General features: G+C 41.5%; 2 protein-coding genes across 4 annotated transcripts in view; one reads left to right on the forward strand and one right to left on the reverse strand.

The window, feature by feature from the left end:
- LYSMD2 (LysM domain containing 2) overlaps positions 1–3338 on the forward strand; it is a 29538-nt gene extending 26200 nt beyond the window's left edge. For both annotated transcript variants that reach the window (XM_044764889.2, XM_044764888.2), the window contains exons 2-3: positions 1179–1507; positions 2762–3338. In XM_044764889.2, the coding sequence (XP_044620824.1) occupies positions 1179–1507; positions 2762–2804 (372 nt within the window). In that variant the 3' untranslated portion in view covers positions 2805–3338. The remainder of the gene's footprint in view (positions 1–1178; positions 1508–2761) is intronic.
- A 2266-nt stretch (positions 3339–5604) lies between these two features.
- Positions 5605–27294, reverse strand: part of SCG3 (secretogranin III) — a 37783-nt gene continuing 16093 nt past the window's right edge. For both annotated transcript variants that reach the window (XM_014852280.3, XM_044764882.2), the window contains exons 9-12: positions 24648–24731; positions 22617–22754; positions 11701–11781; positions 5605–6776 (exon numbers count right to left, since the gene is read on the reverse strand). In XM_014852280.3, the coding sequence (XP_014707766.3) occupies positions 6658–6776; positions 11701–11781; positions 22617–22754; positions 24648–24731 (422 nt within the window). In that variant the 3' untranslated portion in view covers positions 5605–6657. The remainder of the gene's footprint in view (positions 6777–11700; positions 11782–22616; positions 22755–24647; positions 24732–27294) is intronic.

The following is a 27294-nucleotide window of genomic DNA, read 5'->3' on the forward strand; positions in this document are numbered from 1 at the left end:
TGTCAGATTCCCAACCTATGCGCTTGGCTATTGTACCAAACCGTCTCCGTTACGTACCTCACAGGAAAGAATTTAGATGGGATAGTGCACGTGAAGAGCCTAGCATGTGTGAGTTCCCAGGCTAATTGGGTAAAGTCTGCAGCTATATTTTAGTACGGTGTGATGAACACAGGAGCAGGCATTTCTCAAACACGCTCCAAACCGGCCGAGTTTGAGTCCTGTCTGCACTTACCAGCATTATGGACTTAGACATGCCACTTAACTCCTCCAGTCTGTTTCTTTATTTGTAAAAACTGGATGATGAAATCGACATTGCAGAACGGTCATGGAGGTTAAATGAGATAATGGATGTAAATTCTATTCCCTCTTTCCCCTCCACCTCCCCTCCCCTTCTCTGTGGTTGGAGTTTGAGGTTATAGAAACCTGTATTAAATTCCAGCTTCTTCCTTGGCTAGTTGTATGATGATTCCATGGTACATAATCTCTATGAGTTTTGTTTCTTTTATTTGTGAAGTGGATCTTCAAATACCTACTCCATAGGGTAGCAAAAATGAGCTATTGTGTGTAAAGTGCTCCCCACCTCCTTTCCTTCCCTGTCCCATTTCTACTCATTCTTTGAAGCCCATCTAAATTCAAAAGAATCAAAATCAGAACCTCACCTTCTCCAAGAGGGCTTTCTTAATGACTGCAGCCCCGGTCTACGCCATTCTTCCAAATTCTCATTGTACTTACTCTGGATCACCTCCTGTGTCCATTGTGTTTTCCAAACACTGTTCTAGAGACACAGGAAGCACTCCATAAGTAAAATAGCAGCTCTAGTGAGTTTGTAAAAAAATCAGTTAATAGAAATGTTAAAATAAGAATGGACTTTATTAAACGAGTGCTAAAAATTCTACGTTTTTTAACTTCGGAGATTTAAGACTGCTTGGTAAAAGCTGCTGTGTAGGGGAAATAATATAGAGGGGAAAACTTAGTCTTTCTTTTTTTTAAATTCGGAAACATAATTTCCTGACATCTCTTGAAATATCTGGGGAGGTGGCTAAACCTGAATTAAGAATCTTGAACCGAAAGAAAGCATTGCACACATTTTGCTCGTAAATATTTCTCTGTGTTGTGTAATAAGCCCTGCTTCTGGGTTTATTTATATGTAACTCTGTGTTTCCTTTTCTGTATTTTAGATGGAGCAGATTAAAAGGGCAAATAAACTGTTTACCAATGATTGTATATTTCTGAAGAAGACTTTGAACATCCCAGTTATATCAGAGAAGCCTTTGTTGTTTAATGGACTTAACTCAATAGATTCTCCAGAAAAGGAAACTGTTGATAGTTTTTCTCCTGAAGAAGAGCCAGTAGCAGCTGGGGAAGACCTCTCTCCTCCCAGTCCTCAGGAATCCGACGTTCAGCCTGTGCAGCCTGAGGAAGTGTCGGCCAGAGATTTCCTGCACAGACTAGACTTGCAGATTAAGTTATCAACACAGGCAGCCAAGAGACTAAAAGAAGAGAGCAGGTAAGAATACGCTGGTATAATGTCAGAAGCAGAATAAATTACTCGTAAGATGTCCTTGTGTGGCCAAATATTTTTCTTTGCTTTAAAAACTATGTTTTAGGGGCCAGCCCCATGGCCGAGTGGTTAAGTTCGCGCACTCCACTTCGGTGGCCCAGGGTTTTTGGGGTTTGGATCCTGGGCACGGACGTGGCACCGCTTGTCAGGCCACGCTGAGGCGGCATCCCACACAGCACAACCAGAGGCGCTCACAACCAGAATATACAGCTATGTACTAGGGGGCTTTGGGGAGATGATGAAGGAAAAAAACCTATATTTTAATTCTAGAAAGGCATTTTTAATATATGAAGTCTAAACAGAGCTACTGCATTCCACATAAGGCTTTATCTGTCTCAATGTTTTTGTCTCTGTTATTTATTATGAAAAGTTTGCTTCTTTGCCTTAGTAGCATAACTGTCTAGTTAGCAATTCTAGAGAGCAGCCAAGCAGAGACGTCTAGTTGACCCCCTCAAAGGAAGCAGTGCCATAGAGAATACTTGTAAAATATTGATCCTTATAAAATTTGTCAAAGACATTGTTCATTATTTGTTACCGGGTGTTTCCTACATGAGATCTTATGTGAGCTTTTTTCTTTTCTTTGTTCTTTAAGTTGGTGTTAAGGCAAACCTTTCTCTCCCCTGTAAAATTGATTTCCTTCCTCCTTTATGATTCTAAGAATGGCACAACCTACCGTTATCTTTTTTTGACCTGGCTACCAGGAAGCTTGCAACTGATGCTTCATTCAACTATAGTACTAGAATATTTCTTTTAGTTAATATATTTGTATCCTTCTCCTTTCCTTAGTCCTGATTTTTTTATTTCTATTTTATTCCTTTTATTATATGTATGCCCTTTGTGGTAGGCACCTCAAATCCTTTTGAGGAAGAGGTGGACTATAAAACATATAAACAAATATAAAGATGAATACAATCATTTCTTAATTTAATATACTTTATTTAAATGTCATATAAAATATAAATGTATAACAAGTACCATACTTTATTCCAGTAACTGAGGCACCAATAAAATGGAGACAGTAAGGTACACCTTAATGAGTATATGCATTTCATATAACTTTCAAGGCGTGCACCATATTGTAAGTTGATACATTCCTGCACTGCTTTGGCACGTGGATACTAAGTTGTATAATAAGTATATGTGTTAGTTTCCTGAATACAGTATCTAAACACTGATTTATATTGTATTTCTTTTTTTCAGAGATGAAGAAAGTCCCTATGCAGCTTCCCTCTATCACAGTTAGATGATCGGGGGCACAGTCTAACCTGGGTTAAGAGATGGTTGGATCATAAAGAAACTAACAACTGAAGATTCAAGAGCATCCCTTTGGAGTCTCATAGCGTCCATCTTTAAATCTCTGTTAAGTAGTTCCGCCTACTGCAATTGCACTGAAGTGGTTAGCTCCTTCTGCCTTTCTGTAATGTTGAGTCTTTGTTATGGCATGATAGCAGAATTGTCTCCTAAAGTTCATCACTTTTGTGGGTGGTGGTAGTTTTAGACTAGCTTTTGTAAACACTAGTTGACATAAAGCATCAAAGACTATTTACATATTCAAGCTAAAAACAATGTTTATCTCCTGAGAAATCCTAATTATGTGAAAAACATGGTTGCTGTTTAAGTGATGCTGATTTTGCTATGTGTTTATAACTTAAGTGCTATATATATATTTCAATATATATTACATATTCTGTATTAATATAAAGAACCAAATTTTGTCTGCTATTTTGTAAAAATAAACTATAAAAGCCTGAATGAGAAAATAAACTATGTTTTCATATTTGAGTCTTCAATTTCTTTCAACCAATGGGAAAATAAAATTTATTTTTAAATTATATTTTTGAAATAGTGACAGCTTCTCCATTTTAATGGTTTTTATTATTATAATTGTAATTTTGAAAAAAGTTTCAGTAATCTAAAAGAAAATCAATTTTGGTTACTAGTAACTTTTGCATTTTCATAATATTTGACCTGATGTGTTTCAGACGTAGAGAAAACATGGAATATGATCAAAAGAAGAAATAAGCAATACCGCGATCTGACACAGTGGTGAATTCTAGTTTAGATTTCATTAAGCCCCTTTATGGTGTTTTGTAGTCACTGTGCTCATTTGAATTGAGGGTTAGGTTTTTATTCACATAATTTGATTTGTCTTACTTTTATTATATGTATAGGTTACAGCAAGAAACATTACGGCAGCAATATATTACTTACAATTAAATTTTTTTGATCTCAATTTCTGTTCAAGTGCCAGGTTAAATAAATCTTTAAGCTTCCACAGAAATTCTCCATATTTATCCCTCCCCAACATCGCCAAAGGAGTCTGCTTTCTGTGGAGCAGAAAGGACCTTTGTTTCCCTTCTTCTCTCCCCTTCTCTTCTCCTCCCTATCTTGCTCCTGCAGGTCTCCCATTAAGTGGGAAACTAGTGTGCTTGGGTGTTAAGGTGGCAGAGCTTGCAGACCCGGAACCCCACAGATTCAGCCGCTGAGGCTAACCAACTGGTGCACGGATGGGAAACAGTAGCTGTTTGCCTTGTCTTGAATTTCTTGTTTGTTTATAATGTACATAATCCCTTGTGTTTTGTTTTCTTTTCATGATAATAAGATCTCATGGTTTTATTGCTCATGTTATTATCATCTTTCATACAGGGTGAACTCTTGATCATGCTTTGCTGTTTTCTTGTTTCCACTACACCTGAACTATGGGGAGTTTCCATTGAACTAAAAAACGAAAAGAAAAAAATAAAGGAAGTGAAACGGTTATGTATGTAAGCAAAGGCCCAAGCTTCTGTGGAGGCCCAGGAACTTTAAAAAATGTAGTTAGTGGGGCTGGCCCCGTGGCGCAGTGGTTAAGTGCACATGTTCCGCTTTGGCGGCCTGGGGTTCACCAGTTCAGATCCCGGGCACAGACATGGCACCACTTGGCAAGCCATGCTGTGGTAGGCGTCCCACATATAAAGTAGAGGAAGATGGGCACGAATGTCAGCTCAGGGCCAGTCTTCCTCAGCAAAAAAAAAAAAAGAGGATTGGTGGCAGATGTTAGCTCAGGGCTAATCTTCCTCAAAAAAAAAAAAGTAGTTATCACGTGGTTTCACATAAAATAATCTGAAATTTGAGAGTAATCCAAAAACTCTATCCCAAAGACATAAGCTCAAATTTGAAATTAAGACCACAATGTCAAAAACACTTTTCTGAATATTTTATTTGTGCCTAAGATCTCTCTCAGCAATTTCTAGCCCAAACATCTCTCCCTTTCTTTGTTATGAAAGACTTTGAATTTGTCGTGGCCACTGTTGAACTGTCCTGGACTAGAGTACTTGCGCCTAAAATAACTGTGGTGGCGTGGGCTGTGAGACCAGAACCCTGGGTTCTAGTCCCGGCTTTGCCACTTCTTGGCCACCCAAGTTGGAGCATGTCCTGTGCCCCGTCCTTTTTGCAAACCCAGTTTCCTTATTTATAAAACAGGACAGATGATCTCCCTCCCTCTTGTCCTGGGTATCAGTAGGAGCCAATGAATGTCAGTATGCTCAGAAAGCTACAATAAACTCCCTAAGTAAATTTCTTATTTTAAAAAATACTATAGATATTTAGATAAATTAAAAGCGAATGGATAAACTGCTTTAGTCATCCCCAGTTTTTTCTCTCTGATGTAGAAGCAGCCTGTTTGAAGAACAGGACATGAGTGAAGTGGAGTCGGTCTCGTTAGCAAAGATAACTCGTTAAACAGTCTGACTCACGGCGCTCTGACAGGTGCAGTTCGGGCACAGGTGTTTTAGTTCCCTCTCACTGCTCACCAGTGAGTACTGGCTGCTCTAGAACATCCTAAGTGAGCTTAGTTTGTGTGTGTCAGGCTTTGGTTTTTGTGTCTGCCACTCCAGAGGGACAGGGAGGAGCAGCAGTGGTCTCCTCCCCGTGAAGACAGCCTCTGACAGCTTCTCTGTAAGTCCCCCAGCCCTCATCAAGAAGTGAGTACCAGGTGGGGGCATTCGAGACAGGAATCCGAAGGCCCCTGGAAGTAGTGACGTCTAATATACAAAGCATTATAATTTTTAAAATTTCCAACTGAAATATATAGAGAAATGTTTGCGTAATTAATTTACACTGAATAATACATTTTCAAAGCATTCTTTGGTCTGGGAACATTGCCCATTAACATTTCAGGGGGACCTTGGGCCGCTGTGTTGTTCCCAGGGCTGTGTTTGTGGTTGGCTGAGGGAGAGGAGTTGCAGGGTCCCAAAGTTCATTTACCTTTCCTTTCAGGGACGCTCAACTCCCAGCTTTGGTTCACAGAGAAGCGAATGATTTTTTCTCTACTTCTACCCTCCTGCCTGGCCCTTTTGCCCAACCTCAGTCTGGATCAAATTCAGTGTAGATAACAGACCTGGCATATAATTTTACCCTGCTTTATGTAGTGTTTATGATCTCATTTTGCTTCTGGGAGAGTACATGGGTATCCCTCTTAAACAAGCTCAATGTCTGAAAACTCACTAATAGAAAATGTTAAGAGTCAGGGAAAATTGTTAATAAATCCAGCAAATCCTATGCCCATTTTTCAGCTTCCTTTTTGTGCCATTGGGCCTGATAAAGAGCCGGCAGGAGCGGTCAACAAAGCAGATAGCTATCCTTTAAGCTCTAGAGGCTTTGACGAAAGGTGAATTTATTTTAACTCCCCAAATGGAACTGGTAGGGAAAACAACATCTTGTAACAGAGATATTCTATGAGGTGCTTTGTAACCCAGCATGCCTTGAAAACAGAACCCCGCAATTCTTCAGGGGGTGCTTGTGAGTGTAACACAGCAGGAGTTTCACTTTTAAGTTCAGCCCATTATAGGCTTTTCCAAAGCAACGTATCTCTGACTATAAATCTATAAGGAAATAAGGATTCTATATACAACTCTTAGCTTACATACTTTACTTTTCAGATAGTTTTTATGGCAAGAAAGCTATGTTTTAACCACTTCTAAAAGGTTAACTACTGTAAATTCAGCACTTTCTAATAATCCTTGGGTCAAAATAACTTTAATCACAGAATTAGAAGTGTTTTCAGCTATATTATGTTTTCTGAAACGGTCGAAAGACTCCTGGATCTTTTGCCACTTTTACAGGCTGCTGTAAATACGCTTGATGGCATCAGCTTCTTCTTTATCAAGGATGCCTTTCTCCACGTAGGCATCCGCTTGTTGGTTGATGAAGTCCCTCATCTTTGAAAGGTCATAATCTGGAAAATATCAGTAGAGTATCGTGAGCAAAGATCAGGAAAGAACAATCCCGTTACAGTGATTACCATTGGCTAGGAAGCACTTTGCACAACATGACTGCCGTCTATTTTCTTTTGCATTGGAACATTTTAGTTCTTGACCTTTGCACAGTACTTTGCAGTTTCAAACCATGTTTACTTACATTATATTACCTCACCTGCTCTTCACCACAACCCTGTGAGGTGTTCAGGTGGGGAGTACCACCTCATTTGACCACAGAGGAAGCAGGCTCATAGACCAGGGCTTCAAAACTATTTATTTGAGGAAGATTAGCCCTGAGCTAACATCTGCTGCCAATCCTCCTCTTTTTGCTGAGGAAGACTGGCCCTGAGCTAACAACCAAGCCCATCTTCCTCTACTTTATATGGAGGACGCCTGCCACAGCGTGGCTTGCCAAGCGGTGCTATGTCCGCACCTGGGATCCGAACTGGCGAACCCTGGGCCGCCGAAGTGGAACGTGCGAACTTAACTGCTGCACCACCAGGCCGTCCCTATGAAAACTTTAATGTTTATACCAATCACCTGGGGCTCTTGGGAGGCTGTGGATTTGTATTCAGTAGGTCTGAGGTGGGGCCCCAGATTCTGCATTTTAAACAAGCTCCCAGGAGATGGTGATGCTGCTGGTCCAGGAATCACACTTGGGATAACAAGATCCTAAGACTTATGTGGCTTGTTCAAGGTCACACAGGTAGTAAAAGTTACAATCAGAACCAGTGTTTTGACTTCCTGAACTTGTTAGGCTGGTTAAGTCCATGTTGATGTGACAACCCACTTTTTATTTTCATATTAAGAATTATCTTGATTTTCATGCTGTTTGAATTGTATGCATGGAGTAAAAAGCCAAACCATAAGCTCTTTATGGTTCCTCTGTTCTACTTAAACAAAAAATTCATGTAAACCGTCAAACCACCCACCAAAAACAAAGAGATCCCCAAGTAAGGAGGCTGCTAGTGGCATCTTTCTGGAGGCTTAAAAAAAAAAAGCACCCACATCTTCCCTTGAGGCTGTAAGTATTATATGCTTATCATTTTAAAAAATAGAAAACACAGAAACATGAAAGTAAAATTTAAATTACCTGAATTCTCTTAATCATAGATAACTACAGCTGATATTTTGTTCTGTTTCCTTTTAGCTTTTCAATGTATCTATCTCAACCCAGAATTGAGATCATAGTGTATATGCAACATATAACTAGCTCCTTTCATTAAGTTTACACAGTGAGCATTAATATTCTTCAGAAACACCATTTTTAATGGCTACATACAATGCATTCTATGGAGGTGCCACAATTTATGACCCTCATCCCCCACGGTCTGACATGTAGGTCTTCTGTGCCATAGAGTAAGTGGGTAGACCTCTGCAGATTGTGAGTTGCCCGAGGCTGAGTTCCTTGAGGATGGTGCCATTCGTGTTGGCTGGTGGAAGCCCCTGGAACAGAGCCCTCCCTCCTGTCGGTTTGTAAAGAGTAGAGAAATGGGAGAGTGAAGTGCAAAATCTCAGAGCATTCCACGGCCACCTATAGCCAGCCTGAATGTAATCTGAATCTGGGTCACTTGGGCATCTTTAAGCCCCTGCATGAAAGGAAAACTAAGCATGAAGGACCTCTACAGGCACCAGGTGTTTAGCATATAAAGGTGAGCTGCTGCTTAGAGAGTGCTTGTTTCCTCTGCACCAAGGAGGGCACTCGCTCCTCATTATGGCACGGCCCTGAGAAGTAAAGAGGCACCTCCCAGCATCGAGCCCGTTACAGCCATCATCTTATCTGCTCCTCCCAAAACCCCATGGGCTAAGCATTGGTATCCCCATTTCAGAGATGAAGAAACAGGACAGAGGAGGTAAGTCACTTGCTCGGGTCGTGGCAGAGTCAGGTTCTGAACCCCAGGTGCGCCTGGAGTCACTTCTTTGACCACTCTGCGGCCTCCAGGTAGTGCGTGTGAAGCATCCGACAAGTGCAGAGCACAGGTTCAATAAGCGCTTGGGTGTCTTGTTTTGTTTTGTTGACTTTCCCTTTCCCTCAGGCACAAAATAGAGAATCAGGCTGAACGGACATTTTGTGTGCACCGCACGAGCTGATTCCTGACTGACTCAGGGGCAGAAAGAGGCGCGTCTTGATTATCTCTGGTTCAGATTAATATTGGCTCTTCAGAATCGGATGCAGGGTCAACACTTTTAGCGGGACAAAAGGCAGACTCCCAAGGACAGACGTGAAGAGGTCCAGGTGATTTGAATGGACAAACAGGAAAATGTTTTGCTTTCTTTTGAAATGGAAAAACTGTATCTTTATGACATAGCTGTCAGTGTGTGCCGTGGGAAAACCAGCATGGTGCAGCGGAAAGGCTGCTGGAGTCTTTCCCAGCTCTGCCCTAGCGGGCTGTTAGGGTACACAAGTCAGTGGCCACCCTGCTAACCTTAAAAGAGATTTTAAGATTGTAAGGCTCAAAAGAGACAAGGGCTGTGATTCACTTTCTTTTACATTACAAACTTCTGTTTTAAGGCCACATAAGATTTAATCATCATCCTCACTATCACGTCACATGGACCTCCCTTTCCTGGCTTTGGGAAGGAGATTCAGGTCACTCAGTTCCCTGTCAAACAAAGGGCATCAGCAGAGGTTAAGGAAGGTCAGAACTAACACACTTCCTGCCCACACAGCTGCAGCCACTGCATGGCCCTAGGACCTAGATCCCCGCAGGCTTTGAGAGATGACCCCAGTCAAGCAGAACACCTGTGAAGGCAGTGGAGGAAAAGCTGTTTCTGACTTCAAGAGAGTGTATTGCCTGTCACCCTCACTTCCTGGAGGCGGAAGGCGGCATCGACCCCAATATTGTCGTTCTGAAGTCTGCTCACAGAGCCTTTGATATGCGAGCACCAGAGCTCCATGCTTCACTAGATGGTCGTTTCTGGAACTAGAAGATTGAATTGCAGTATGTTGCTGGTTACGACCAGGAGTCTGATTCATATGTTGATCAGTGAAAGAAATAACATAAATACCAAACTGTTGGACCATAGAATTTACGAATGCATTTTGGTACACACTGTATTACATGGACTCTAACAGAAACATTTTTTTAAAGTCTTTGCAGTCATTGATGGTTTGCTATAATTTTTCTTCCTTAGTGGTACCTGAAACAATGGCGCATTTTTCAATCAATGACAGATTTGATGAAATACAGCTCATGTGAATTTTAATGGAGCTGACAGCCTGGAAAGTCACATCATTTTGAATCAAATAAAATGAAGTATGTGTGAAGACCTGTTAACTGTTTGCATCTCGCTCAACTTACATGATCACAGGCTACAGGGATGCTGAAAATACATCTTCCTCGCACTATGCTCTTGTCTCAGAGCGGTTCTCAAACCTGGCTGCACAATGGACTCGGGGGGGCGTTTAAAACTACTGACGCCTGGGTCCTGCCCCTCAAGTTGAATTTAGTGGTCCTGTGGGCATCAAGATATTTAGAAGCCCCATAGGCGATGTGAATGCACTTTCAAAGTTGAAAAGCACTGCTTGTCTCATTCTGAAAGGATCGCTTTGCAACTGCTCTGGCCAGACACCAGGGAATCATACTGGAATCTTCTCTCTCCACGTAGCTCTTGGGTTTCTCTCTTCTTCTTTATTTTCTCTGCCTTGCCTTGGTTTAAGCCCCATATTTCTTTTTTGTCTTTTTTTTTCTTTTGAGGAAGATTAGCCCTGAGCTAACTACTGCCAGTCCTCCTCTTTTTGCTGAGGAAGCCTAGCCCTGAGCTAACATCCATGCCCATCTTCCTCTACTTTATATGTGGGGCGCCTACCACAGCACAGCGTGCCAAGCTGTGTCATGTCCGCACTGGGGATTCGAACCAGCGAACCCCAGGCCACTGACAAGCGGAACGTGCAAACTTAACCGCTGTGCCACCAGGCCGGCCCTAAGCCCCATCATTTCTGCACCAGACCCTTGCCTCTTCTCTCTCTCCCGACCTCTGGGTCTTATTTTTTCAATCTGTAACTACACTGCTGCCAGATAGATTTCTCAGTTCTTAAGTTAATTAAGCCCTAATTTAGGCTCCTCTGGCTAAAACTAACCTCCTTTGAAGGGTATGCAAGCCTCTTCCTGAATGGCTGCCCACCTTCCCAGCCCTGTCTGTTGGTCCTCCCCACAGACGCCCAGTGTTCCTGGGAAACTGAATGGCTCCAGTTCTCAGAATGTGTCACTCTCTTTTGTCCCTTTATGTCTTTGCATCCAGTGTTCCCTCTGCCTCCATCTCTCCTCACTTACCTTTCCAGCAAAGGCTTTCCGGTGGCTCTTTTGTCCAGTGGTCTCTGTCCCTGTAAGGAGATATGCCCCCTCCTCTCCCCATCACACTTATCTATGATAGCACTGAACAGGGCTGACTGTAGCTTTACTGATGCTGTGAGCGACTTGGTAGGGAGTGTGGGGGGCTGCATCTTATTGTCCTTGTCATTTCTGTACTCAGAACAGAGCCAGTTCTGTGTTTTGTTTTAAGGAAGTGAGTGACTGCAAGGTGCACCTAATATGTGCTCAGAAATGCCTTTGTTTAGTATATTCCAAGACCAGGGGGGAAGGTAGACAGAGCAAGATTGGCAAAGTGTTAATAATTATTGAAGGTGGGTGATGGATACATGGGGATTCGTTATACTATTCTCTCTACTTTTGCTTGATGTTTTCATAATAAACTAGGAAAGAAAAGACAATGCCTTTGCTTGAAAGGCTGAGGTGAAAAATAAGAGAAATGGAGGTTCTGTTCCCTTCTGCATCTGACTGGTGCCTGGAGTCTTTTGGGCTCTGAGAGGAGACTTTAGCCCAACTTGACTGTGGGAATCTTTAACAAGAGCCACTAACAAATGGGTGAAGTCTGTAATTTATAATCACACTAAATCCTTACCTTCTTTATTTCCTTTTTTGTCGTGTTTCTTCAACCATTCGATATTTTTTCTGATGGCTTCCAAATAGGCTTCTGTTTTCCCTGGAAAAGTCAAGAAACCCATATTAAACACTCATAAAAATATCACTGCGTCTCTTTTTAAAGACCGCACTTAAGTTTGAAACCATAAACAAATATTGGACTTACCGAGCACTTGCAAGGTGGTGTCCCTAAGGAGGTGGTGTGCATATTTGTGGGGAGGGTGGGTGGGGATAAGACTCCAGGCTACAGGACCAGGCTGGTAGGTGTCAAGGAGCCATTATCCCCACACACAAATAACTACAGTTTGATATCCTGGCAGAGAACAGTTTGGATTCAGTTCACTGGATATGTGGGTACCTACAATCCTTACACTGTCATTTCTGGTTAGGGTGGTAGGTGGGTACCTACAATCCTTACACTCGCTCATTTCTGGTTAGGGGTGGTAGGTGGGTACCTACAGTTCTTACACTGGTTCATTTCTGGTTAGGGGTGGTAGGTGGGTACCTCCAATCCTTACACTGGCTCATTTCTGGTTAGCGGTGGTTCTTCCAAACTGAGGAGCATTGTCAGGTCAAGAACTGAATCAGAATGGCAGATACTTAAAAGACCCAATTACCAAATAAGCGATTTTAAGTCAGTCCCAAAATGTGGTTTCGTGTAAGTCTTCTGCCCAGTCTGGTAGGGAGTGTGTAAAAACTCAAGTGAGGAGGTGATCTGGGCCTCATTTCAAGGTTTGCATGGTGAACCTTAGAACTTGGGCTAGTAAAACTCCCCTGGATGTAAACACTCTCCGATGGGCCTCAGGTGTGGCCAGAGGATGCCATGTGTCACTGAAGCACCTGCTCTGTGATGCCCTTTACATACATTGTTGTCTGCAAGTGGGTATTATCATCAACTTAGAGATGAGGAAGCTAAGGCTCAGAGAGGCAAAGTGACATGGTGGAGGCCACACAGGAAATAACAGAGGTGGAATTCGGACTCTAGTCTTGCCAAGTTTCTGCTTCCTGCACTATCCGAAAGACAAGACCTGTCTTCAGACATGACACTGATGTAGCCTTGTTCTGTCTCAGAGAAATCAACCATCCCCTTAACCAGGTGAGGTCCCTAGTGCCCAGTGTCTGCACTAAGAGACCAGGGGATCTGGAGGGTACTTGATGGCCTAAGAAGAGAGGCCTTCAAAGTCCAGGGCCTCTGCAGACGCAGTGGCTGCCAAAGCTCAGTGTGGTGACCACCATACTGAGCCCTGTCACCTCTAGTCTACTGCCCAGACCTCTTGGCTGAGTGGCCTGTCTTGTGTGCTTATTGTGTGCCAGGGCTGTGCTTTGTGCTCCAAAATGCATGACCTCTTTTTTTTTTTTTTTTTTGAGGGGAATATCTATCTTTATTACCATATTAGAAGCAAGTAAACTGAGGCTTGAATTTGAGACAAGATTTCTCTAAACTGGTACGAAGCAGATTATGAAAATATCAGCAGTGAGGAGGGTGTGTTCCCTTGCCAGGCACACCTAACCTCACACTTTTCCCTGAGGCTGCCCTGCTCTCCCTCACCTTGGGGTTCGAGGTCAGTGCACATGGGATTGCCCAAGAGCTTGTTAGAAGATGTAGGTTCTGGGGTTTCATTCTATTTAGACTCCGATGGCCTAAGCGATCTGATACAGTGGGCTGGAAACCCAACTTGAGAAAGACCGACACTGAAAACGGAAGAATGGGAAACCAAAACTGTTGTACCCACAACTGCATGACCTCTCTTACTCTTCACAACAACCTTTCGAGGCAGTCCTCTTTCACCCCCGTTTTACAGGTGAAGAAACTGAAGCATACAGAGACAAAGTAATATGCCAAAGATCATGTGGCTAGTAAGTAGTAGACCCAGGCTTGAATCTGGGTACACCTGACTACAGTCCATGAACAACAACATTGTCTTAAGCTTTGCTGATGTTCCAATTTCCACCCTTGCATTTATCTAAGTGACTTCCTGAGCATCTTTCTTCCTGATATCATAAGCCCACTCTTGCCTCACCACTGGGGTTCCATGTTATCTGGTCCCAAAGAAGCGCAGAGAAGCTCCTGTGCAAAAACGGTTGGGTGGAGAAGAGAAGAGATCCACTAATTTCAGCCCCTACTCACTTCAATCACCTGTGTAAAAACAGTCTGATTTCAGTGCTTTGTTTTTAAGAGTGTTAGAGCATGTGAAACACCCATGTCACCCTGGCTGAAATAACACTACGGCACAACGAGTATAGAGAGAGCATCGTCTGTTGTCCATTTGCTGAGAAGGCCAACTGGATTTGGTAACATAAAAACAGCATTCTCTATTTCAAATTAATTCAGTTAGAAAAGGGTTTTTGCACAAGGGAAGAAATCTTAGTGTAGACTATTTCTAAAGAATGCAACATCATATTTTTGAAGGGTTTAAATCAAATTAGTGTGTCTCAGGGCTTGCTTTAACGAATAGATAATAATTTGTCACTAGCACATTAGGGAATCAGGGCTTCTGAAACTTTTGAGAATGTGTGAAGATAGTTTTGTTCTTTAAATAAGTTTAAGCATTCTTCCCACAATCTTATCCATGATATGATATCATAATGTGGACAGCTTATTTGAGAAAAGGAAAACCAGAGTTAGTCTCTGTTTACATACTGTATTAAAAATTCTGAATTAGGAGAGTAAAAAATAAATAAGAAGTTTTGCCCTAGTGTAGCAGACATTGTTGATCCCCCACCCTCATGCTTCCCTGTTCCTGATATGCTCATAGAGAAGCGCTCAACCAATGATGGGCAAAATTGGTAGGTCAACACCTCACTTCCTTAAACATCTTCCACACAGTTTCCCAGAGGTCCTCGGTGGGACGGAGCCCCAGTTGCCCACAGCTGAAGCCGGCTCATTAACCCACTTTGTATTAGCTTCTTTCCCTTCCAGGCCTCATGGACCTATTCCGTTAGGGTGCTTCCTGGGGTCACCTCCCAATTAAACTACTCAACCTCAAATCCTTCTCTCAGGATCTGCTTTGGAGGGAACCCAACCTAAGACAATTTGAAACAGGGGACTCAGCATCATCTTGTTAGGTTGCTTTTTGCTCAGGAATCAATTACCCATAATAAAAATAGTGTTTGAATTTAAAAAGTATGAAGTGCATTAAAAGTAATTTTATTCACTATCTTGACATATCAACCCATAATAGAGAACGGGTTTACTGCAGCTTAAAGAAAACTAGACTGCAATCCATTAAAAGACTATCTTGTGGATCATAACATCTATGATTAGGACAGTTTCTCTCATTTAAAATAGACCCCCCATCCCCTCCACCCACCTTTTCTGCTTTATTTTTACCCATAGTGGTTACAACTTTCTGCCATATCATATAATTTATTTAAGTTTATTGTTTGTCTCCCTCCCTTAGAAATATTTCTTGTTTTCTGATGTACTCCCATGCCTAGAAAAAAGCCTGACACATAGCAGGCTCTCAGGAAATATTTGCCGAATGAGTGAATGGACGAAGCCTTCGTATATAGAAGACAATCGTAATCAGAAGATTGCTCAGTGAGCATGGAGCAGAAACAAGAGAAATGACAATTTTTGAAAGTATAAATGGTATAGATTTCCTTCTGTTCTTTTTATGAAGAAATTGTTTATTTGAAAGACTTGAAATTTAGTGGATTCTGAATTGAAATGTTATATCAGAAACAATTGAAAGCACCTACAAATGTGCTAGACATACTATATCCATATGTCATTTAATCTTCACAGAGCTCTGTGAAATAAGCACTATTATTCCCATTCTGCTCATGAGGGAACTAAGGCTCAGAGAGGTTAAGTGATGTACCCAAGGGGGCACAGCTGAGTAAGGGTCAGAGCCTGCTCTTGAATGAGAATGAGTCTGGAGATTCTGACAGTGGAGCTGGGTAGAATTCACCTTTTAGACAAGAGTTGTTTAATCTCTATTGGTTCTTACCAAACTGGCCAAAAAGGCCGTGGTTCTCAAACTTGGCTGAGTGTTAGAATCACTTAGGGGAGCTTTAAAATATCTTGATGCCCGGGTTACTCTTTATGCCAATTAAATCAGAATATCTGGAGGTAGGGAGAAAGCATCAGTATTTGTTAACAATCCTGAGGTGATTCCAACGCTGGGCAAAGTTTAGGAACCACTGCCGCCGGTATCGGGGGCTCCACACACTTTCTGGAACGCTGGTAACGACCGGAATGAATAAAATCAGGTGTCCCTCCGCTCTTGGAGAGATGCAGCTGGTTCCTATTTACATTTTCTCTTCTCGGGAGCTGTGAAGCAAATCTTTTATTTACACAGTGTGCACCGAAAGCCCAGGAGAGGCCACTTTGGAAAGCTGGCCTATTTTTTTCAAATTTATTTTAGCTTCCTTTGGAAAAAAATAGCTCATGGCTGAGGTAACATAGCACAAGCCTTAAAACATATGCTGAAGCAGATGGGCAGAGGGCCAGAGGCAGACGCAGCCCTGCTTTTCTGGCTGTTCTGGTTTTCAGCATTGCAAGAGGAATGTCCTTTTTCATACAGGAATTTGTCCCGACCCTGATAACTATCCTGATCCTCACCCCCAACCCCTTAAAAACACTATAGAAATCAGTAGAGTTAACCTATTGAATGCTGGATATACTAAAGATACTGGACCTCTTAAAAGAGTTTTTATAAAAATTGTTTGATATAATGCTTAAAATTCTGTAAAGATTATATGATTAGTTTTTTTTTAAGATTTTTAATTTTTTTTCTTTTTCTCCCCAAAGCTCCCCAGTACCTAGTTGTGTATTTTTAGTTGTGAGCCTTCTAGTTGTGGCATGTGGAACGCAGGCTCAGCATGGCCTGATGAGCAGTGCCATGTCTGTGCCCAGGATCGGAACGGGTGAAACCCTGGGCCACCAAAGTGGAGCGCGTGAACTTAACCACTCGACCACAGGGCTGGCCCCTGATTACAGTTTTGAACTGCACAAAACAGAGCAACTGATACCACTTCAGCTCTCATGGATGCCAACATGGGCCCCACAGCCATTCAATTAAAGAATTCCTGCAAAACGATGACATTTTACCTGCACATATGATACGGCATGGACTAGAGGGATGAGCACTGAATGGTAGTCAAGAGACATAAGTCCAAGGCCCCGCTCTGCCACTCTTTGGCTATGAGATCTTGGATGCGTCACTTCATCTCCTGAGCCTTGGTTTACTTATTTGCTAATTGAGGGGTGAATTTTAAAATGAAGGTTCCTGGTTTCTGTGTACGGGAAGAAATTTTCCTTTGCTGTCCTTGGAGAACCTGTGTTGGTGGAAGGTCTCTGGTCTGTGCTTAGCTCCTGGCACACTTGCTGACTCGCAAGGCAGAAGACTGGACTCACTATTTTTGGACATTTCTAGCAGAATGCCTTGGGGCTTGAATAAAGGCATGAATTTTCTTCTCTTATGTTGCTTTAAAAATAAGAGCATCCATATAAGTTAGTCAATTTATTATCAATTTATTAATTATAGGCTACCTTCTCTTCTGGCTTCTATAAAGAAGCTATGGGAAGGATATCCTTTGGGAAGGATAGGACATTTAGGTGAAAGATCTTAGAGATCATCTTTTCAACCTAATTCCATGATCTAGCCATAAATTTGACAAATAATGGCATTGAAATAAGTTTATGGGTGTTATAATGCTTATCTCATCCTTTGGATGATTTTAAAAAAAGATTTTCAGTGACTCATAGAGCAGAAGTGAATGAGTAAACACCGAACTGGCAAAAAGAGCCACACTTAGATCATGGAATAAAGTTTTCAAGCACTTTGTTTCCAGAGAGCAATTTACTTGAAAAATTAAGCAACTTTGTGGATATGGTCGACATCAGAATAAATTCAATTTCATTGGCATATCCCCAAATTTAGGAATAATTATCAAATCATTCAAATGACTGCACCAATTAGAAACCAATATTTTAAAATATTATTCTTAGGGGCCGGCCCCATGGCAGAGTGGTTAAGTTCGTGCGCTCCACTTTGGCGGCCCAGGGTTTTGCTGGTTTGAATCCTGGGCGGGGACATGGCACAACTCATCAAGCCATGCTGAGGCGGCATCCCACATGCCACAACTAGAAGGACCCACAACTAAAAATACACAACTATGTACCAGGGGGTTTTGGAGAGAAAAAGGAAAAATAAAATCTTTAAAAAAATTTAAAAAAGAAATAAATAAAATATTATTCTTAATGAGTCCCACTAGAAAGCAAGAGTTTAAATAGTCTAAGTAAACTATATTCCAATTCATTTTTCATCATTGGTATTTAAATTAGATTTTTTTACTTTAAACCTGAAATGAGATGCATGTAAACAGGCTTTGTAATTTGAAGAGTGATATAAATGTAGGGTATCATTGTTATTGTTATTATTATCCCTGTCCCTCACAGGCCCCAGGACGTGCTTGGCATGGTTAATAAGTATTTGCTGTCGTTAGATGGGGCCATCACCTCACATTGCAAGACCAAAACAGACTCTCTGCAGATACTCCTGCCAATGCATCCTGCTCATAATTATTTCCTTAAGTGGTTCTGGCTGGGCCATTACCTCATCCCTTGCTCTGCTCTGTGATGCCTCCAGCTTTCTTTCCGCAGGGAGCCTGTCCTACACCCTCCTGACTCATCAATAAGACAGATATGCACGCACGTATGTGGCTTGTGTTACACTTGCCTACTTGTGGGAAGAACTATTCTCATTTCAAAGCTTCCCCGAGTCCTCAGAGGCGGGCACTGGTTCTTAGGTTCCTTCTGTAGCTCCACTTCTGGGGCACAGTGCCAGGCAGGCCATCGGAATAAATGTTTACTTATTGTTGACTGAATGTCTCAGGAAACTCAGTCAACCCGGCCTTCACCCACACGGATGCTTTTATTTTTCTGCCCAGAGACAACAGGTGTTTTCTTATTGGGTTTTATAACAGAGAAGCAGAATAGCCTTGGAAAAAAGTGCAAATAAGGCAACTGTGAATACAAAGCGATATGTCATAATACGTCCTTTTGGGGATTAATTACATTTTTTCCAAGAAATTTTGGCCCTTGACTTAAGCTTAGTTTGGTGTTTTCTAAACTGTGGTAGAATCAGTTTTCCTTATCCCAGAGTAATGGGGGACCGGGGGAAGCATGAATAAATTAAATCTGTAACTAATGAAGGGAGGGGAACTAACTTTAGCCCCAAATCCCTACCCTCTTCCAAATGTTTCAGTAAACCCATCACAAAGAGTAACACCAAATGGACGGAGTTTCACTCTTTTCTCTCCCCGTTATTATCTGATGGAAATCCTAATGAGAAAAGAAATCTGACCTCATCGTTAGTCTCCAAACACTCACGTCCTAAATAGGCAATAGTGGGTACCAAGAATCGACTCCTTCATGTTCCTTTTTTACATCTTGTTTTCCTAAAACAAGCAGAGACCCGTCAGCACCCATTCCTAGGAATGCTTGCACAGCCGTATAAGGTGTTGTCTCAAGCACTGAGCACGCTGCCTCAGCAAATCGGAGGGCCTGGATGATGGCTTGCTGTGCTCTAGGAAAATAGAATCATTACGCATGGGTCACACTCAGAAGAGATGATGTGGCCATGCTGGGTTGCGGTTGGGGTGAGCTGAAGTGCCTTGTAGTGCCCAGTTCCTGGCTCTCTATCTCAGGCCACGGGACTAGTCTTTTCCTGGTTAGCTAGCTTTCCAAAGTTTACCATTCATCCTCCACTTGACATCCATTAGGATGGCTACCATCAAAAAAAATGCAGAAAATAAGAAGTGTTGGTGAGGATGTGGAGAAATCGGGACTCTTGCACTTGTTGGTGGGAACGTAAAAGGGTGTAGCTGCTGTGGAAAACAGTGCCGTGGTTCCTCAAAAATAGAACTATGATATGATCTAGCAATTCCACTTCGGGGAATAGTCCCCACAAAAGTGAATGCAGGGTCTCGAGATATTTGTACACCTATGTTCAGAGCAGCATTATTCACAACAGCCAAAAAGTGGAAGCAACCCGAGTGTCTGTAGACAAGTGGATGGATAAACAAAATGTGGTATACACATTCAATGGAATATTATTCAGCCTTAAAGAGGAAGGACCTTCTGACACTTGCTACAACATGGATGAACTCTGAGGACATTATGCTAAGTGAGATAAGCCATTTGCAAAAGGATAAATACAGTGTCATTCCACTTAAATTAGGTACCTAGAGTAGTCAGATTCATCGAGACAGAAAGTAGCATGGTGGTTGCCAGGGCCTGGGGGGAGAGGGGGAATGGGAAGTTACTTTTAATGAATACGGAGTTTCAGTTTTGCAAGATGAAAAGAGTTCTGGAAATGGATGGCGGTGATGGTAGCGCAATAATACAAATGTACTTAATGCCACTGAACTGTACACTTAAACGTGGTTAAGATGGTAAATTTTAGGAGCCGGCCGGGTGGCACAATAGTAGAATGCGCATGTTTTGCTTCTGCGGCCGGGGTTCGCTGGTTCGGATCCCGGGTGCAGACATGGCACTACTTGGCATGCCATGCTGTGGTAGGCGTCCCACATATAAAGTAGAGGAAGATGGGCACGGATGTTAGCTCAGGGCCAGTCTTCCTCAACAAAAGGAGGAGGATTGGCAGCAGACGTTAGCTCAGGGCTAATCTCCCTCCAAAGAAAAAAAGAAAAAAAAAGAAGATTGGCAACAGATGTTAGCTCAGGTGCCAATCTTAAAAAAAAAAGATGGTAAATTTTATGTTATATGTATTTTACCACAATTAAAAAACATACATATTTTTTAAAAGTTTACCACTCATCCAAAGTGAGCCTAGGGTTGAGTGGAAGTATCAACGCAGCATGACCGGTCAGCCAACAAGGCAGGCACGTCACCGTTTCCACTTTCCCTGTCCATGACAAACACTGTTAATTAATCATCCCAACATTCTTTCCTCCTGAGTCCAGATGCAAGATCATAACCTTTCTCAACATAGGCCACCACCAAACAGCCAGAGTTATGTCAGCTGTGTCAGTGTAGGAGAAAACTGTGACAGTCTATGAAGTGAATGCTAGAGAAAAGTGTACAAAAATACAAAACTTCATAAGATAGGAAAAATCAACATAAACTTGATATATTAAGAAAAATTTCTTTTTCAGCTCTGCCTCAAAAAAGTCCCAATAACTGAAATAGAAGCAGTACTTTTGACCAACATTACCACTCATTTGAACTCATGTAACCCAGGTTCAATTTTCTATATTTTCTACAAAAACTCTTCTTCAGAACTCTTTGAAGGGGAATTGATTTCAAGTCTTGGGACAGAAAAATTCAGAGGGAGTCTAGAATATCCTGGTGTTGCCAGAGAGCAAAGATGCTTTAGAAACCACTGGGCGCAGTACTGAAAGGACAAAGGAGAAACTTAGGGGGGCTCCTACTGCCTGGGCTGTACCAATTGAGGCATAATATCATAGTCAACTGGAACAGCTTACGTAACTGGAAAAAGTTAATACATATAAAGTGTTAATATAGTAATAATATAAAATGGAGATAGTTTGCAATTTTATTGCTAAGTTATTAAGTACATAGCTAGTCTGTTCTTTTCTACTTAATGCACAGACGCTGTTAAGCATGGGTCTGTTATTAAGTATAAATGTGAACCTGTTTCTATCTGCATGAGCAGGAGAAATTAGGAACCTGTATGTGGGCCAAGCAGTCTCTTGAAAATTAAGAGCTATCCCATGAACTTGGTCAGCCTTTGTGGTCTCATATCATATTACAGCAAGAAATAAGCAAAGCCCATCAGCCACTCATGAGTATACATAATAAACAATGAAAAGAGAGCCCAAGGGTGTGTTTTCAGGTGATGAATTAGCAGAATGTCAGTCTCCACTCCCCTGTCCCAAGAGAGCAATGACTCACTCCCTCGGCTGCCAGGGAAAAATTCTCTAGATGACTCTACAGATGAGTCACTGATAAGACATAAGTAAGGTTCCAGTTATATCAAAGCATCCTAAGGACAGAAAGATAAGGTAGGTTTAAGCCACCTGTTCACAACTTCTGGTAAAGACACTGAGTTTCAGAAAAAGAATATCTATCTGAGGAGAGAGGTAAATTTTCCGTGATGTCACTAGCACACTTTGTAATGAAAAGGGCTTGAAGCCCTGGATTATGCGACCAGATCCCACATCCTGACCTCAAATCAGAGGGTTAACAACTTGGAACTTGCAGCCTCATGGAGTCTTTTTCTTGGAGGGTATGATAAAGTTTCTGAAATCTTAGGAAGATGTAAATTTCATATCATTTAGACTTACTAAGGCAGAGCAAAAATTGGACCCCAGGAATGTGTGAGAATAAGGATAAATACGTTAGTTTGGTAATTATTGGGCTACTTTAATGTATGCTTTTTTGATCTTTAAGGCTTGTAGGTTATTTGAAGAGATTTGATATATTGGATTTGTGATTTTTAATCAAGTCCTTAGAAGTGTTTGTCAGGTTGCAATCACTATAAGTAATTAAGGAAATTTCCTTTAAATCCGTACATGTAGATGACTTTGTTGAATAAGTAGTATGTGAGTATGTAGATTAGTGTTGATTATGTTTAAAGAAATATTGCTTAATAAATTCATAAGATCAAAATTTGGACCTTAAACAATATCCAAACAGTCAAGAGTATTCTTCCCCAAGCAGAAAAACCCATTGAACACTAAGGACCATCAAAACATGAAACCAACTTGCCATCCCAAAAGACTCAAGACCATTAAAAAAAGATTGCTATTCAAATAAAGGTACCACATGCTGAATCTTTTCTATACAGATGGTGCTAATTTCTCAGAGATGGTGGGGTTTGCCTTTTGAATCACGCTTCCTGGTGTGGTGAAAGTTTTTGCTTCCCCAATTTCATTGCCAACCTACAGCTGTCAATTCCATACCTTTTGGCTCATCTGTCTTTCCTCTTGGGTTGGAGTTATCATTTTTTGTTGTATCCTTCAAGGTTCCATATTCCTTTTCCATCTTAGCTGCTTCTTCCTTGGTACTATCTGTTTCTTCATGACTCTTTTCTGATGGCACTGTAATCAGATTATGCACTGTTGTTATAATCCTATTTCCTATCTATTAATTAACTCCTAATGTAGAAATAAACTTTATGGAAAAGATACAGTTTGAGGTCAGATCATTTTTTGAACTAAAAGGGATCTGAGTGATTATCTAGTCCAGCTCCTTCCCCCCATTTCACAGAAAAGGAAACTGAGGCCCAGAGAGGAGAGAGGCCTAAGGTCACCCACTGAATTAGCAGAAGAGCTGGGTCAACCCCCAGCTTCCTGGGCTCTGGCTTAGCGTTCTTTCCCTTCTGCCATACTGTGTCATCAGAGAGTAGATTATTTTCCTTTCCTTAATCAACGTAGGCAATCAGGTGGGATGTGTCAGGTCCAAAAGTAAATTTGAGTCTTGATTCGAAGTGAAAATAACTCTGTAGTTGCCCAATGTCTCCTTGACATTGTGTCTTTGAAGAAGACACTGTCACTCAGAGTGGCACGGAGGATTTGGGGCTCCGACAGGACTTCTCTCCTCTGCCTCCTTCTCCATGCTCCCTTACCCCTGGTCCTACCAATGGGGAGAAGAGAACTGGACCCTTGCTGTCAAGAAGGCATAACCTTGCTCACTTCTCACTTAAAACTAACTAGATTTCTAGCAATCTTATATTAAATCTTTTTTTTAAAGATTAAAAAAAAATTTTATTTTATTTTTCTTTTTTCTCCCAAAGCCCCCCAGTACATAGTTGTGTATTTTTTTTCTTTTTTAGTTGTGGATCCTTCTAGTTGTAGCATGTGGGACACCGCCTCAGCATGGCCTGATGAGCAGTCATGTCTGCACCCAGGATTCGAACTTGTGAAACCCTGGGCCGCCGAAGCGGAGTGCACGAACTTAACAACTCGGCCACGGGGCCGGCCCCTGTATTAAATTTTAAAAATCATATACCTTAATGAAGGTAACCCCTTAAAAAGAATGGTAATGCATCCCTGTTGTCAATAAAATAGGGAACCTCAAGCAGTCTAACAATAGGCTTTTTTATTTTCAATAAATGGGTTACTACTATAGAAAAAGGAAAGGAGAAAAAAAGAAACCACTTATTTTTTCATTATGTAAAGTATTCACTACTAGTGCTATGGTCTATGTATATTTTTTGATGCATATTTTTCTCATAGTTGTGGTATACTCTTGTTCCTTTCTTTTGTCGTTGTCATCATTATGGAAGGATATTTCCAGGTTATTAAAAAACTACTTGAAAACATCATTTTAAAGGGCTGCATAATATACAGCCCTCAAATATATGTACATAACTTCTGAGATCAGGACACAGCATTAAAGTTTAGGAACTTGTGACCTTGACTCTTTGCTCCTCCATCCCCCTGGAAGGAGGCTCGTTTGCACAGCTGTGCTCCGTGGTGTTTGCCGTGGTGAGCAGGGTAATGAGAGATGGAGAAGTGAAGAAACTGAGAGAAGGGGCAAAATCACACCAGAGAGGAGCACAGACTATCCCAGAGGAGAGAGAAGACCCCGGAGGGAAGAGTAAGCGGATGGGGCAGAGAGAGTGGACAGATGACCAGGGACAGTAGTCTGGACATGTCGTGATCTGGGGAGAGAAAGAGACACCTAAAGGAGAATTTTAGGACGGATTGCTCAGTTTTGTGACATTGCCCTCTCCTTTCCCCAACAGCCACTTTCTACGAATCTTCAGCAAAGACTTACATTTCTTTTCTATACTTCTTGGGGTCAGATTTCTGTGCTGAGACTGGCCACAAAATAGCCAAGGTGACAGTTGCTTAATCCCATGGTTAGATTTCAGATTTTAAAACTTTCTGAATTCTGTAATTCTTTATCAATGTTTCTTAAAGATCATTATTTACCACTCAAAAGGGTTATTGCACTAAAAGCTGGAAAAATAGTAAAATAAATCATACCTGGGAAAAGCTTGCTTTTATTGTCAGTGACATTTTTTTCTAGCTTGTTCTTGGTCTGAAGAGCAATTGTTTCATCCAAGTTTTCTGGAGGGAGGAGGGAAAGAAATAAAATTTTATTTCTTGAAAGATGATATCAAACTTCTAAAAATGTTTAAATCTCATCAGAAATATCACAATAGCAATCCCACAATATGAACACTGCTAATAAGATGCTTTGACATGGATTTTATTTCTAGGAATCACAGACTTTCAGGATGGAAAGGCATGCTATTTGAGATCCCCAAGTTCAGCCTCCTACTCCGTTAACTGCAGAAGTCCCTTCCATCTCTCTGTGGTCACTGCTAGAACACCTCCAGGGTTGGGGCCTATGATGGACAGCTGTGGTTTTGGCCTACTCAACACCTTCTAGTAACTACATCTTGATTTTCCTCTGGAGAACCCAGACCTCTCCTATTCTCAGCACATTTGGCTCAAGAGGAGGCTGAATAACCCAGGCCTGGCTCCTCAGGGTCTTCTTCCTTTCAAGGAGGAGCACAGGATTCAAGCCAGGCCAATGAGAGTCAACGCTAGGACCAATGGGAGAAAGAGGCTCTCTTCCCACCAGGAGTACTGTGAGGATGTGAGATTGGGGCTATGCCAGCCATCTTGTTCCCCATAAGGGAGCAGCTTGTCTGGAATGAATTAACATATGGAAAGTCAGAGCTGTGAGATGGGGAAGGATAGATTCCTCACACCACTGGTGGACTTCACAAACCTGAAGCCAGACCACCCCCAGCCCTGGACTTTTCAGTTATATGAGGCAATGAACCCCCTTTTCACTAAAGCCAAACAGTTGGATTTCCATCATTCAAGTTCCTCCCTAATTCAGGAGGCAGCCACTTCTACCGTAGGCTTAAGGGTGAGAATTTCCCTCCGCTTATTAAGCTGAAATCTGTATCCTTGTCTTTGTCCTAATTTTGCTTTTTGGAGTAACATCGTTTAGGTCTTACTAGACAGGAATCTAGACTATGACCACCTCAAAGTAGTCAATGAATTAGAATCCACACTCTTTTTATTCAGTTGTTCAACCAGCCACATACCTAACTCACTAATAAGGCAGGCCTTTTTTTGCTATTTGCAAACAAGCATTTCTTTGCAATTAGTCTATAAAGATTCCATTATTACTTTGTATTATTTCTTGCAGGTAAACTCCTTCCACCCTACCCCAACCCTCTTTTGAGAAGAAAATCAGTAGATCCTATTGAGTGACGCATTCTGTTTTCTTCTTTGAAATAGTGGCCTTGGCTGGCAACCTTCGTAGTCACCACACTGTTGGGACCAGAACAGAAAAGTAGGTAACTGGTCGTTGTTTGTCACTCACCAAGAAGGGAGGAGAGGAGGCTGATCAATCCTCTCTATTCTACCCATGGTGCCCCTGAGCCCTCGGGGGCCTGAGGGTGGACCTCCACAGCAGCAGAAGTCAAAGCCAACGCGCTTACAGAGAAAATTCTCTAAACATAACTCATTTTGTGATTGTGAAAGTTACACATGCATATATGTATGAGAAAATGATGAAAACAGAAAATTATAGAGAAAAAAATAACACGTTATGTCCAGATCATGTTTTGGTATATTTCCTTCCAATTTTCTATACATATATTCATTTTTTTTAATTAAAAAAATTTTTTTCTAACTTTTCCTTTTTCTCCCAAAGCCCCCCAGTACATAGTTGTGTATTTTTAGTTGTGGGTCCTTCTCATTGTGGCATGTGGGATGCCGCCTCAGCATGGCTCGATGAGTGGTGCCATGTCTGTGCCCAGGATCCAAACCAGTGAAACCCTGGGCCACCAAAGTGGAGTGCGCGAACTTAACTATTTGGCCACGGGACCGGCCCCCATATATTTATTTTTTAACACCAAAATTGAGGTCATATTCTAAATGGCTCTAAGCATTCAACAGTATACCATGAACATTTCCCCCTATCGTTAGTCTTTATAAACAATATTTATGTTGTATATGTAATATTTAGAATTATTAAAAACACATTTGAAAATAAAATTCAGATTAGTCTATCATAAGAATAAATAAATAATTTTAGATACTCTCCTCTTGTGGAGTATCTAGGTTATTTCCACTGTTTCGTTTTGTTCCTATAAACCACTGCTGTCCGATAGAACTTTCTGCACTGATGGAAATACTAATTTCTGTTGTCTTCAACATGGTAGCCACATGTGGCAAGTGAGCGCTTGAAATGTGCCTAGTGTAACTGAGAAACTAATTTTTAATTTTGCTTTATTTCAATTATTTTTAATTTAAATAGCAACATGTGGTTAGTGGCTGCCATATTGGACAGAACAGCCACAAACGGTAGTGAAACACATCCCTTGCACGTTAGCCTTGTGGCATCTCTAACTCATTTCCATAGAATAAATGACTTCATGTGGAATTTCTGATCACAGGGTATTGGTATGGAAAGACGACTGATTTGAAAAATGTCTTTGATCTACTGTTAAGTGAATAAAGTAGGCCATAAAGCACTATGAGTAACATGAGCCCATTTTTTTGTTAAATAAACTCAGAGAAAGAAACTACATAGGTATATATGCGTGAGTGCATGCACACGCGCAAACACACACACACATAGAAAAACATCTGGAGAGAGATAACC

Source organism: Equus asinus, chromosome 2, assembly GCF_041296235.1.
Source record: "Equus asinus isolate D_3611 breed Donkey chromosome 2, EquAss-T2T_v2, whole genome shotgun sequence".
Taxonomy (NCBI): Eukaryota; Metazoa; Chordata; class Mammalia; order Perissodactyla; family Equidae; genus Equus; species Equus asinus.